The sequence below is a fragment of the Pelecanus crispus genome, chromosome 18 (genome assembly GCF_030463565.1).
Source record: "Pelecanus crispus isolate bPelCri1 chromosome 18, bPelCri1.pri, whole genome shotgun sequence".
Classification (NCBI taxonomy): domain Eukaryota; kingdom Metazoa; phylum Chordata; class Aves; order Pelecaniformes; family Pelecanidae; genus Pelecanus; species Pelecanus crispus.
The window spans coordinates 3,080,234-3,093,307 of record NC_134660.1 but is presented as its reverse complement, the minus strand read 5'-3'; the positions used below and the strand labels follow the sequence as shown (position 1 = coordinate 3,093,307).

Sequence of the window (13,074 nt, the reverse complement as noted above, 5' to 3'; positions counted from 1 at the left end):
CTAGTGTAATGTTCTTTACCTTAAATACACTGTACTAAAGTTTATTGTAATAAGTGAATTAATGAAAATAAACCTTTTATTTCTCTAGCATTCTGTTGTACCTTCTGTTTTTTAAGTTGCTATGTAGGCTGTGGCTGACACACATTTTGTGGTGCCATAGAATGAAAGTTTTAAATACTAATTATTCTTTTGGCCTGTATCAATTGTTTTTATTTTAGAATAAGTGAATACATTCACTTGCTGCTCTGAAGACTTTATTAGCTAAGCGGAGCTGTCTATACAGGCAGGCTACTTGTTGAAGAAATGAACCTGACTTCCTTTGAAGAGTTGTCCACGTAGCTGTCTCGTCTGGCAACGTACTCCCTGACGTTAGAGAGACCTGGCACCACACAGCAGCTCAGAGCACTACGGTATATGCCCATGTCGTGAACGTCGTACCACTCGTTAGCGTTTTCATCATAACACTCAACGTTGAAAGTAGTAGTAAAACCATTAAAGCCCCCAACCACAAACAAAAGGTCGTCCACCACTTCGATGCCAAAGTTGCTGCGAGGATTGAACATGGTGTGGACTGTGCGCCACGTGTTGGCAACAGGGCTGTAAGCTTCCACGCTCCGAAGCCGGTTGACTCCATCAAATCCTCCTACCTGTGAATGCCAAAGGTACAGAGTTGAAATAGGCCTCTCCTCACCTGCTAAGTCAGCCAAATCATTTCGTGCACAACTAAGATGGTAGCGGGTCCTGCCTCACTGACTTCAGTTTGAGCATTGCTGAGAGCGTGTGATCTCTAAACACAACGCTTGCTTATTGCAGACCGCTCCCTTCTTCTTTCTGGAGCGTCCAAAAGTTATTTTGTGCAAATGTTAGATTTTACACTGCTACAGAGTTTAAATGCAGTACGTGGATAAGATAAACAGGACCAAGCAAATGTTCTGTGCTGCTAAGGCTGTTCGCAGCAGCAGAAAATAATTTCTTTACTGCAGCTGCTTAAACATTGTCCGCACATTTTTCATAACAAAAAAATGTGCAGGTGATAATATTCTCAGGAGGCATATCAACCATTCTGGCTCCGACTTTCTTCCCTAAATCTCTGTTACGAGCAAATGGCCAGCCTGAAAATCTAGGAAATGCAGATTAGCAAAAATAAGTACTACAAGTGCTGGGTGGTGATATGGCAGAGGTACTGCTTCTCCCTTACCGCGTACACCTCGTTTCTATATGCAATCACACCTACGCCGCTTCTTCTGCTTCTCATTGGGGCTATAAAGGTCCATTGATTTGTTGTGGCATCATACACTTCAGCTGTGATCAAGCATTCATTGCCGTTGAACCCACCACATATATACACCTGTTTACAGGAGTAAAAAAAAAAAGTGTGAGCAGGGCAGTTAAAACTTTGTGGGAGAACACATCGAGAAAATGAACGGTGTGGTTGGATTTTGGAGGTTTTGGTTGGTTGGTTTTGTTTTGTTGGGTTTTTTTTAATGGGAATGGTCATCCTGGGTTTGAAGTAATAGAAGTGCAGTGAGTTATTCAGGCCAGCAGGATTTAGACCCTTTATTTCCTGAACTGCATGAGGCAGGTAGGCGTGGTATTTGACCTGTGGGGAGAAGCGCTGTCGGGCAGCGAGTGGGCTCTTGGTGGTAAGCAGCTCTGGAGGAGTTTTACCACTCCTGTCTGCATCTCTGCTGCGCCAGCCAGTGGCTGCCTCTTACAGAGCTTTGTATCTGTAGCTCCAGGATTTAATGAATAAGGTTTATGTGAACTTTCTTCCTCTTTATTTTAAATGATCCATCACGTTAAAGGGAGCATTTGTTACCTTTCCTGCTCCCAGAGCTCCTCTTTTCTATCTAGATGACGAACTCGGAGTGGTAGCTGCGTTTATCACTGGCTGAGCTCCATGGAAGTCCCTACCTCGATACACGCCGTATGAAAGCACCCGCACTTGCTCACTGCATAATGCTGCGCGCTGATGTTTGTTTGGTTCCTTGTCCTGCTCGCTATACTTCAACCTTAACTGCTTCTGTGATCTCACAGTCCATTTACCTTTTCATGCAGCGTGGTCGCACTAGCATCGCTTCTCTGCTCGTGCATGGGGGCAATCAGTGTCCACTGGTTCGTCTCTGGCTCGTACCGTTCTGCTGTGTTGAGGCGCATGTATCCATCGAACCCTCCCATGGCGTAGATGAAGTTGTTGAGAACGGCGACACTGACGTAGCAGCGCCGCGAGTGCATGGGTGCAACCTGCTGCCATGTTTTCTTAAGCGGGTCAAACCGTTTGACGCTGTTGAAATAATCCACGCTGTCAAATCCTCCGATAACGTAGACAAAGCCTTTTAAATAAGCCGTGCCGTGATAGGCAAGGGGGCTTTCTTGCTGGCATGTGACGTTCACCCACTTGTCTGCACGGGCGTCGTATGTCTCGATGGCGTTGGTTGGGCTCCCCCCGCTCCAGCCTCCGATAGCAAACAAGATGGCATAGGGCAGGCGAGGCCGACTCAGCGGGTTGGCGAAATCAGAATAAGATGGGCCATGCATATTGAGGTTGTACATTTCTGTCAGCGCGTTTATGATGAGAACTCTGCACTCCTCGCTGTCCTTCACATAATCGTGTGTTTTGACGTTGTTCATGAAGTATTCTGCTTGCATCAGTGCCAGTCGAACCTGAAAAATGCAAAAAAGGAGGTTAGAATATTAATGCGGATGCTTTATACCTTGGTATCCTTTGTGGATAGATCCAATGCTGGATGGCTTTGCTTTCAGGCCACGGTATGGTGTTGTCTAAAGCTCGTTAGAGAACCAGAGAATTAAATGTGTAGTTTTTAGCCGGCCCAGAAAGGGGTGTGCAAGGGTAAATAATTCGATTTTATGGCAGGGAGTCTGCCACTGCTTTGGCACGGTGGTTTCCCATACGCAGACTGACACTGCCCTAACGCCTGCTGCTATTTGCATAGTATAGCTTGTCTGGGCAAATGTTCATAAACTTTGTGTATGGAGAGATAACGTCCTCCCACATGAACTTTGGCCCTTCCTGGATGTGAGGAACAGTTAAACTTGAGCTCTAAGCATGAGGAAATGTGCACTTAAAAGCTCTGCCCCAACCCCAACGCAGGATCTTTGACCTGTGCCCCAGCATAGCAGCAGCTTAACGGTCTGAAAGCTCGCTTTTTGGCGAGCACCGTTAGGAGGCTGCAATTTCCTCCTGTCTTACAAGAAAAGCAAAGCGGCTCTGGCTCAGCTGCCCCGTGCCCAACCCTGCAGGGCTGCCCGGGCCCACGCCGTGACAGCACCGACCTCGCCCAGCAAGACTGCGATGTGCTGCCTCCTGTTCTGCGGGTCGTAAGCAATCCATTTCAGAATAGCCTCGAACACGGTATCCTCTTGTTTCACGTTGAGCTCATCCTTCTCAATGATGTGCTTTAGCTCGTTGACGGAGAGGTCGAGAAACTCTGTAGACACGTTGGTCATCTCCTCGAAGTGATGGAGGATGAACACGTAGGCTGCTTCTCGCAGGTCGGGACAGTGGTAGTAATCTGTGAGTCTGCAGATGCCGATGCAGTTTTCCAAGCATAGCTGGGCTTTTAAGAACTCGCAGCACAATCTGATGATGCCCATGATATTGAACTGGTCTGCTGCGGTTAGCAAACTTTCAACATTGTCAGCCGTGACCGGTACCGTCCTGGTGTAGGCGTACTCGATAATGAGCCTCATCATTTCAGGTGAAGTGCCAGGGATTTTATATACTATCTTCTCTGCGTTGTTCCAGCTGCTGGTAAACAAAGCCCTGAAAAAACAAAGCAGTGCTGGGGGAAAAAACAGCTTTGCTGCGTTAAACCCTGACCCCATCACCCCTGCGCCTTCTTCCCCGGGCACCAGTTTGGGCACTAGCGGTAGCCATGCTGAGAGGCCATGTAGTTTATTAATTAATGTTTTACTAGCTGGTTGTTTTAAAAAGGAGTCACAGCCTCTGGCTGTGGACCGAGAGCAACAGGGCGAGTGGTGACCTTGCTTCAACAAGAATACCAGCAAATAATGGTGTGTGGGGAAGGAAAACCTCCCGCCCGATGGCAGATAAGCCAGGCTGGCCACGCTCCCAGCCCGGCACCGCATCCGGGGGTTTGTCAGACGCCACTTCCAGAGCTGCTGTTAAATACTAGGTTGTGGATTCATTCTGGTGCCCAGGCAGGCAGCAGGACTATGGGTAGCCGCTGGATGAGAGTTTCAGTGCTGATGTAAGTGCTGGAGATACACTAAGGCGACGTGACGCAGACTAGGAAAGAAACACCCTTTGTCCCCATCCTCTCTTGTTTCAAGCACTGACCTGAAGTAGTGACTGCAGCTACAGAGGATGTTCTTGTGAGCGCTGAATTCAATACCATCCACGCTGATGATCACATCACAGAGTTTCCCTTCCAGGCGAAGCTCATTGAAGACGCTGCAAGCCATAGCACTCATCTTCCTCTCCATGTGTGAGGATGAATATCCGGTGGGCGCCAAGCTGTCGCCCATGTTGAAGCCTGAGGCGGTGGAAGGTGCTTCCCTCTGAGGTGCTACAGGGCTTTGTCCTTGCCTTCCAACATCGTCTCTGAAACCCTGTCTGCTTGGTGGTTCTGGAATATGCCCCATAATGAGATCACAGATGCGGGGGGGACCCGGGACCGGCTGTGAGCCCCTCCGCGGGCAATGGGGTCCTGGTCCTCCTGGCTCTCTCGCTCCATGGCTGCCCTCAGCGTTTGCTTAACCACAGCCCAGGTTATGCTGGACCCTGTACCTACGCCCTGTTGATGGCTGCTCTGCGCGAAAACAGCCTTGTGATTCCCCTGCAACTTATTTAATATTGTTTAGCTTGGGTATAAAGCTCCCCAAATGCAGGCACCGACCGCTCTGAAGTGCCCTTGTATCAGCTCACGCAGGAGGAAACGGAGACACGGGCTAGGTAATGGCAGTGGCGAAGCCACAAATGCTCTGTCGCTGCCCCATCTGCTGCCAGTTTGGAGGGGTGGAAGGTGCTGCCCGGGGCCGGGGAGAGGAGAGCGGGAGGACGGGGAGCCCCGTCCCGACCCCTCACTGGCTTCACTCATGGCCAGCTGCTTTTCCTCCGGGCCTCGCCGTGTCTGTAGGTAACGCGGGTGCCAGGGAGCACCTCTGCGAGGGTCTCGGTACTGGAAAACGGTTCGGACCTTTTCCTGTTACTGTCGGTGTGGAGTTAAAATTTTAAGTTAAATGAGTTTTGTGGTAACGCTGGGGGAAGCGTGTCGGTAAAAAGACACCCCTTGCCACGTACTTTTTTTTTTTTTTTTTTTTTTTTTTAAAAAAAAAATCCTTATCTCTCCTTTCTCTTTCGCCTTCCTGGCTCGGAGCGCGTTGCAGAGGAAACGCGACTGCAATCGCCGGTACCGGCCGGCCCCGCCGGAGCCGCTTCGGCCGCGGGGCGGAGGCGCAGCCCCAGCCGGAGCGCAGCGGGCACCCCCGGGCACCCTCGGACCCCCCCTCTCCGGCCCCGGGCACCCCCGGACCCCCCTCTCCGCCCCTAGGTTCCCCCGACACCCCCTCTCCGGCCCCGGATCCCCCTTCTCCAGCCCTAGGCCCCCCCCGGATCCCCCTCTCCGGCCCTAGGCCCCCCCCGACCCCCCCTCTCCGGCCCTAGGCCCCCCCCGACCCCCCCTCTCCAGCCCTAGCCCCCCTCCCCCGGACCCCCCTCTCCGGCCCCGGGCCCCCCAGCCCCGCCCCCCCGCCGGCTCCTCCCCGCGGCTGCGTGGCTCCGGCGCGGCTCGGCCCTGCCCGGCGCGGAGCGGAGCGGAGCGGGACGTGATGGTGAGCGCGGGGGCTGCGGGGCCGGGGCCGGGCTGGAGGGGGCCGGGGTCGGGCTGGAGCGCAGCTGGGAGCCGGGCCCGGGGCTCATACGGAGCGTGGGCTGGGGAGCGGGGTGGCGGGAGCCCGGGGTGGCGAGCAGCGGGCGGTGGGGGGCTAAGGCTGGCCCCGGGGGAGCGGGGCCCCGGGATGAGGGGAGCTGGGGGGCTAAGGCTGGGCTGAGGCTGGCCCCGGGGGAGCGGGGTCCTTGGGGAGCGGGCCCCGGGATGAGGGGAGGTGGGGGGCTAAGGCTGGGCTGAGGCTGGCCCCGGGGGAGCGGGGTCCTTGGGGAGCGGGGCCCCGGGATTAGAGGAGCTGGGGGGCTAAGGCTGGGCTGAGGCTGGCCCCGGGGGAGCGGGGTCCATGGGGAGCGGGGCCCCGGGATGAGGGGAGCTGGGGAGCGCGGCCAGGGCAGAGAGTGCAGCAGGGGCTGGAGGGCATCGGTCCCCCAGGAGCTGTGTGGGATCCCACGGGTGACATCGAACGGGGGGTCCCTGCCCGTAGGTGCCCGAGCTGGAGAAAGCCACGGTCCGCATACAGCAGCCGGAGCGTGTGATGGGGATAATCCGGTCCATCAAGGAGCAGGGGATGAACAAGCTGCAGGTACTGGCCCCGTTTGGCTCCGGCTGTGGTGGGGCTGGCCCAGCGAGAGCGGGTGATGCATCACCCTCGCGCTCGGTCCTGGCCTTCAGCCGCCCCCTCTTCCTCAGCCTCCCCGGCCGTGGCCTAGCTGCTTCAGCCCTCGTGCAGGGAAGCACCTTCCGCACGTTTTGCAGGTGGAGGGGGAGAAGCCCCAGGCGAGCGGGAGGGACCAGGCTGGTGGCTCTCCCTGGATGAGCCTTTTTCTTCTCTGTTCTGCAAACTACAAATATGAGCAATCCCCAGGCACACACCCCCCCCCGCCCATGGCAATAAGTCAGCAGAATTATGCCTTTTGGTGCTGATAAGAGTGCTGGGGTGGGAGGGGAGCTGGCTGTCTCAGATGAAGACATCTGCTTTACGGCTGGCAGGAGCGGCAACATCCGTTGCCGCCGTGCCCCGCGGTGAGTCTGCACCCTCGCGTGAGACGCGCCAGCGCTGGATTTGCATCCTTGCAGGCAGCAGCACCTTTGGCTAGCTATGGCAAAGGTAGAGCCTGCTGGGTCACGCGCAGATTTGGTCTTCTCTCGCCTTCCAGGTCATTTCTGACTTCGACATGACGCTGAGCAGGTTTGGGTGCAACGGCAGACGCTGCCCCACTTCGCACAGTGAGTTGAAGCCGTTGTTTTTACTGTTGCTAATTCTGTTTGTTTTCCGTGTTTGTGTTCTCGGTCTCTGTGGCTCCTGTTATCCTCTGCTTCCCTCCTTTCCCAAGCCTGACCGTTCCATCTCGTTCTCTCTCGGTGCAGCTCCGGGCCTTGGCTGCTTGCCCCCGGGCAGCCCACAGCCCGCTGCACAAGCTGTCTCCTGCTCTTGCTGCTTCCCCTTCTGATACTTGTGTCCTGCAGCTTGCTAGCGTTGACGTTGCTCTCTCGCAGCTGAGCAGTGTCCTACGGTCGGTGCGTGCTGCAGGTTCACAGCAGGAGCCGCTCTGTTGAGACCCCGTGGTGAGCCTGTGCTCACGTCGATGTGCCGCACGTGGCTCATTTTTGGGAAGAGAGGTTGCCTGGGGATTGCTCGTATTTATCATTTTGCACTGGAGACGCAGGATAGCTGCTTTTTAGAAAGACTTTTTATGTTTCTGGGCTACAGCATGGGCATTTTATTGTCTTTACAGATATCCTCGATAACAGTCGTGTTATCAGTGAGGACGGCAAGAAGAAGGTAGGTGCTGTTTTGTAAGGCACTGCTCCTTGGCTCTGTGGGTTTCGTCCCTGTCACCCATCACCAGGAGGTTGTCCTGGCTCTCCAAGCTGCGCCTTGCTGCCAGGACAGGGAGCGGGGCAAGTGTCCAGGCTGCATTTCAGCCAGTGGTGATGGAAGGAGAAGTTAAAAAGGGAAATTTAATTTGCATGGTCAGCTGTGGGCGTTCTCGGTCTGGTAAGAGGAGGAAGAGGGGGGGTGTGTGCATCTGTACGTGCAGTATTTGAAGCAAGGTGAGAGTGAACCAGGCTGCCGGAGGGTTAACGCTTCCGACTTCTCCAGATTTGCTCAGAGTGAAGTTGCTTAGTGAAATGGTTTTGGTTGTGTTTTTCGTTAGGAAGTGTGATGCTTTAGAGGAGTTTAGAAACGCTTTTTTTGTTGCTTACCGTCTCTTTAGACGTGATGTTCACTCTGTTCTTTTTTTCCATCTGTACAATGCTCCAGCTGAAAGACCTGCTGCACTATTACTATCCCATTGAAATCGATCCCAACCGGACCCTGGAGGAGAAATGTCCCCTCATGGTGGAGTGGTGAGTGCTTGCGATGAGCGCGACCTTCTCCTGGCAACTCCTTGCCCCTGAGGACTACAAGACACAAGGCTTGGACCGTCTCTAGGCTTGGTGGCAATAGTGGGAAGCTTTAGTTGTTATTTTTCTGACTGCCTTAAGGTTGCTGCCCGGGAAGCTCACTCTGCTGCCTTTCCCTAGGTGGACCAGGGCGCACGAGCTGCTGTCGCAGCAGAAGATCCAGAAGGGTGACATAGCCCAGATAGTCAGAGAATCGGACGTGATGCTGAGGTACAGGCTCGGGGTTCAGTGTGCTGCCTGCAGCCCTTTCTCTCCCGCCTCTGTGCAAGCAGGGCTCCTTGCTTTCACCCTGATCTGCGTGCAGCCTCCAGAGCGTAGCAGATGCAAATCTCCCTTCCTGGGGCAGAGCTCTAATCATCAAAGAGCCAAAAGTCAGCGCCACGAGCCCAGCCTGAGCTCCCTCCCTGGCTGCAGGCTGCTCCGTTCACGGCTGACTCTTTCCTGCTCGGAAAACGCTTCCATGTCCCTTGAGTCTTGGCGAGGAGCGGCTGAGGGGATGGGTGAAGGGCAGAGCTCCCTGCACGGCTCGTCAGAGCCCTCGGCTGTTTGCGGGGCAGGGTAGGGCGGCAGCGTGCAGCTCCCCTCTTCCAGGAGAGATTTGCTCTCCGCTCGCTGTAGCCGCTGGGCCTTATCCAGGCCCTTGGCTCAGCATCAAATTTCACCCACAGCACAAAAACGTCACGCTAAAACTTGCTGTTAAGGCTGGCTTTGGCAGCGATGGTCCTAAAACCGGCTCAGGGAGCCTTGGTTTGAATGAGCTGCCAGTCTTGGAGAGGAGACTGTCTGGGTTTTCCTGAACCCAAGTTTCTCTTCGGCACGGAAATTGTGTCCGGGCAGACTGAGACTGTGACAAATTTGTCTGATCGTCCTCGCAAGCAGCCCGACTTGTTGCGCATCTCCAACACGCGGTTTCTGAGTGAGCCGGCGGCACCTGCTCTCACGGGCGTGTGCAGGCACGCCGTGCCTTGTGCTCCCGGCGAGAAGCTGGCTGTGTTCGGGAGATGCTGGGCAAATTGCTCGTGTGCTGCATGTTCCTGTGCAGCTCCTCGCTAGGTCGCTGCTCCCAGGAGGGGCCTGGGGTTCTGCAGTGCAACCCTTGCACACACAGTGAACGCCACAGAAATGCTGGTGCTGCAAAAAAACCCATGCTTTTTGCAGAGCTCACACGTGCGTTTCTGTTTGGGAAGTCCCAGGTAGAAATAAGAGCCTGGTAGCTAGGCTGAGAGCGCTCCCAGCCCACAGTACAGCAGACACCTCGCTGGGAGGTGGTAATGTAATATTGTGTAATGGACACTTCTGCTCTAGGGATGGATTCAATGAATTATTTGATCAGCTGCATAAGTACAACGTCCCCTTGTTCATCTTCTCTGCTGGTGTCGGTGACATCCTTGAAGAGATTATCCGTCAGGCCAACGTCTTCTACTCAAATGTCAACGTGGTCTCCAACTACATGGACTTCGACGATAACGTGAGTTTCTGCGTCACGTACGTGTGGTGAGCTTGCAGAGAGGAGGGTTGTTCGACTGGAATTGAGGGCTGCAATACATTTAACAGAGACGCTGCGAGGTTAAAAGTTGCCTATTAACATTTCTAAGTGTTTGATGCGTGTAGATGGAGCTGACCCTTTGCTGGGTCACGGGAAAGCCCTGGAGGCTGCTTGTGGCTGCCCCGTTTGCTCTGCCTTCAGGGGTTGCAACCTGCTGCCACCGTAGCAGCCCTCTGAACATCAGCTCTGTGGGGTGTTAGAGGTTCCCCTGCCCTCACCGGGAGCTGGATCAGCAGTGAGAGAGAGCGCGGATAAGGTGGGCAGGCAGAGGGCAGGAACAGCTGAGCGTCTGCTTGCGATCTCAGGGACTCGTCGCCTTTCAAACTTGCTTTCTGGTGGCAGAAGTGCGCTGCCGTCTCTGTGTCCAGCGCTGTGTGCTCTGTCCTGATGCAGGGTGAGGATGGAGTTAACCACAGACGTCTCGCCTGATCTGAAAGTTAGATGTCCTTTAAAGCAGCTTGGAAGGCTTTTGTTGATGTACTAAAGCCTGAAAAGTCCCAATGCACATTAGAAAATTGCCCGTCTCTTACAATGAAGCCCTCTGTTCCCACGGGTGGTATGTTGGGACAGGCCGTCCTCGGGGGAGCATGGGACAGCGGGACAGTCCTGCCTTCTGCAAGGGCCCTGCTCTGCCCTGGGGCTGCCCTGGCTGCAGCTTTCCGTGGCTCCTGACCAGCTCCAGGGCAGCGCAGAGCCCTGACCTAGGATCTCCATCCTTTGGGTTTGTTCTCACCTTTGGGAAGGGCTTGCCCTGCAAAAAGGGACTGTAGGGGACTGTCTCCAGGCTGTTTCATGGCTGCTGCGTTTCCAGACTCCTCAGGGGTGTCTCCAAGATGAGAGCTGGTGCCCTGGTAGCATTTGCCCATTCCAGAAAGGGTACTGAGGCTGCGGCACTGCGGAGAGATTGCTGCGGGATCAACTTGTCTGTCCTGTTTGCACAGGGAGTCCTCACGCATTTCAAGGGACCCCTCATCCACACCTACAACAAGAACAACAGCGTCCTGCAAGGTACGGAGTATTTCCAGCAGCTGAGCACTAGGACGAGCATCATCTTGCTGGGGGACTCCATGGGTGATTTGACGATGGCAGATGGCGTTCCAAGTGTGGAGAACATCCTCAAGATTGGCTTTCTCAATGACAAGGTGGGTGTGAGAAGCAGTTGCCTCTTCCCTGCCAGCCTTCCCCAGGTGCAAAGCCTGAGGGGCAGCAGAGAGGGGCAGGCAGCTGCCCGAGTGATTTGGGGGATGCGAGAGATTTGTACAAGCTCCCGTGGGGTGTGCGGAGGGAGCTGGGGGGTGTCTGCCGAGCTCCCGGTGTGCCTGGGGCATTGTTGGGGTGGTTCTTGACCCCTCTTTTCGGTAGCATCAAGAGATGCAAGTGCTGTGGGTGCAGCATCTTCATTCTTGGCTGCTGGCATTTACAGTCCTCTTCTCTCTCTGTGGCCCTCTCCTCTCCACCCCATCCCGGCGGCCACGCTGCAGGTGGAAGAGCGGAGGGGGAAGTACCTGGATGCCTACGACATCGTGCTGGAGAGCGATGAGACGCTGGATGTGGTCAACGGGATTCTCCGGTACATCCTTATCGAGACATGAGCTAGGAAGGCAGCGTCCCAGCTCCGGCCCCTCAGCACGACGTCTGGGCAGTGAATGTCCTTCCCTCAACAAAGCTGGAGTGGATCTTCTGGTACCTGCCGGACTCCATCCTGATGCTGGGCGGGCTCCCTGCCCCGGCTCTTGTGTATTGTGCACATCCCGATGCCACCAACCCCCTTCGGTTAGCCCGGGAGCGGGAGGGGTAAGGTGGAGGAAGCTTCTCCACTCCCTTCAAGCCCACCTGTGCCCGGCTCTGCTGCTTCCCACTCAGACTTCATCCCACTCGGACTTCATGCCAGGCAGCACCTGAGGCCACAACAAACCATTTCATGTTTCGGGTAGAAACGTTCCGCGCTTCCTTCAGCAGCCAAGCGCAGAAATGGAGACGGTTTGCTGTGGCTTGAGGGCAGACCTATTTTAGACGGAAGCTGTTTAGTTTTACTGTGTCCCTGGCTAAGAAAACAAGCCTCTCTCTTGTCCTGTTTCCTGTGGGCTTCAAAGTTCCCCGGGCTCAGCTCCAGTGGTGCCACCCACGGATGGGCTGGCGTGGCCCTGCCAGGCGCGGCATCGCCCAGCCCCGCGGCCCCTGCAGAAACCCTGCAGGTCCCTGGCCCCCGCGCGCCCCAGCCCTGCCGTCCCTCTCGCTCCGTTACAGCTCTTGCTGTAAAAACGCCTTTTCCCGGCGTCCCCGCAGGCCCGCCGAGCTCATCTGACGCTGCTGCGCAAAGCAAGAAGTAAGTTCGTCTGCCGAGGGTGGGGGTGGCAGCGGCAGCAGCAGGCTGGGGGGCTTGGAGCGGCGCGTTTGCAGCCTGTGGGTGCGGATGGGCGAGGAGAGGCCAACGGCAGCGTTTCGGGTTTAAAGGAGTATTTTAGCTAACCGTGTTTCTGAATTAAATTGCTGGGCTGACCCTGAGCGCTCAGAGCAGCAAGAGAAAGCAGCCTCGTATTTCTGTGTGACCTCTGGTGATGCAAGGAGTAAAGCTGTGACAGCCCTCATTCAGCAAATTCAGACCCTTACGTGGGAAGCTGCTTTCACGTCCCGTCCTGCTGCGATGGCGGCAGGAGCCTGTGCTCGTGCAGGGGGGCTCTAATGCCGCTTTTTGGGGGCCGTTTTTGTTGCGGTGTGGCCCAGCGCAGGTCGGCAGCCCCTGCCCCTGCCGCCTTTGGACAGGAGCAGCTCTGGGTTCAGCCCTCGCTCGCCGCCCTTCACGTTGCAGGATGAGTAAACGTGACTTCTGAAAGCGTCGCATTTTCTTGTCAAAATAAAAACGCTGGCTAAAGCTGGGCCACGGGTGGTTTGTACCAAGCTCCGAGGAGCTGTGGCTGGCGCCGCTCTCCTCCCCGGGGCTGGCGCTGGCAGCTGCATCGTCGCTCCCCAGCTCCGGGTCATCCCCATCCCTGCTGGAGCCCGCCGGCCGTCACCGGGCTGGAGCTGGCGCACAATGCGTCCGTGCTGGAGGATCCCAGGAGCGGAGGTTTGGTTTCTCTCTCTCAGCAGGTGCTGGAGTCTGAAATCCCCCTGGGCACCGCGCTCCCAGGGACAGGCAAGGCTTGTCCCTGCCTGCCCCGACACGCAGGAACGTTTCATGGCAAAATAACCTGATACAACGGCAAACTCCTTGGAAACCAGTAGAAATTATTTATTTGGTGCAAGGTA

General features: G+C 55.5%; 2 protein-coding genes across 2 annotated transcripts; one reads left to right on the top strand and one right to left on the bottom strand.

The window, feature by feature from the left end:
* Positions 1-193: 193 nt before the first annotated feature.
* Positions 194-3,784, bottom strand: KLHL10 (kelch like family member 10). Its single transcript, XM_009485045.2, has 4 exons — positions 3,295-3,784; positions 2,047-2,664; positions 1,199-1,348; positions 194-647 (listed from the first exon to the last, which is right to left on the bottom strand). The coding sequence occupies exons 1-4, from the start codon at positions 3,712-3,714 to the stop codon at positions 276-278; spliced, it is 1,560 nt and encodes a 519-aa protein (XP_009483320.2). The 5' UTR covers positions 3,715-3,784; the 3' UTR covers positions 194-275.
* A 467-nt stretch (positions 3,785-4,251) lies between these two features.
* On the top strand, positions 4,252-11,933 carry NT5C3B (5'-nucleotidase, cytosolic IIIB). Its single transcript, XM_075723112.1, has 9 exons — positions 4,252-4,486; positions 6,355-6,453; positions 7,028-7,097; positions 7,607-7,653; positions 8,137-8,222; positions 8,400-8,489; positions 9,585-9,747; positions 10,767-10,967; positions 11,307-11,933. The coding sequence occupies exons 1-9, from the start codon at positions 4,388-4,390 to the stop codon at positions 11,415-11,417; spliced, it is 966 nt and encodes a 321-aa protein (XP_075579227.1). The 5' UTR covers positions 4,252-4,387; the 3' UTR covers positions 11,418-11,933.
* Positions 11,934-13,074: the final 1,141 nt, after the last annotated feature.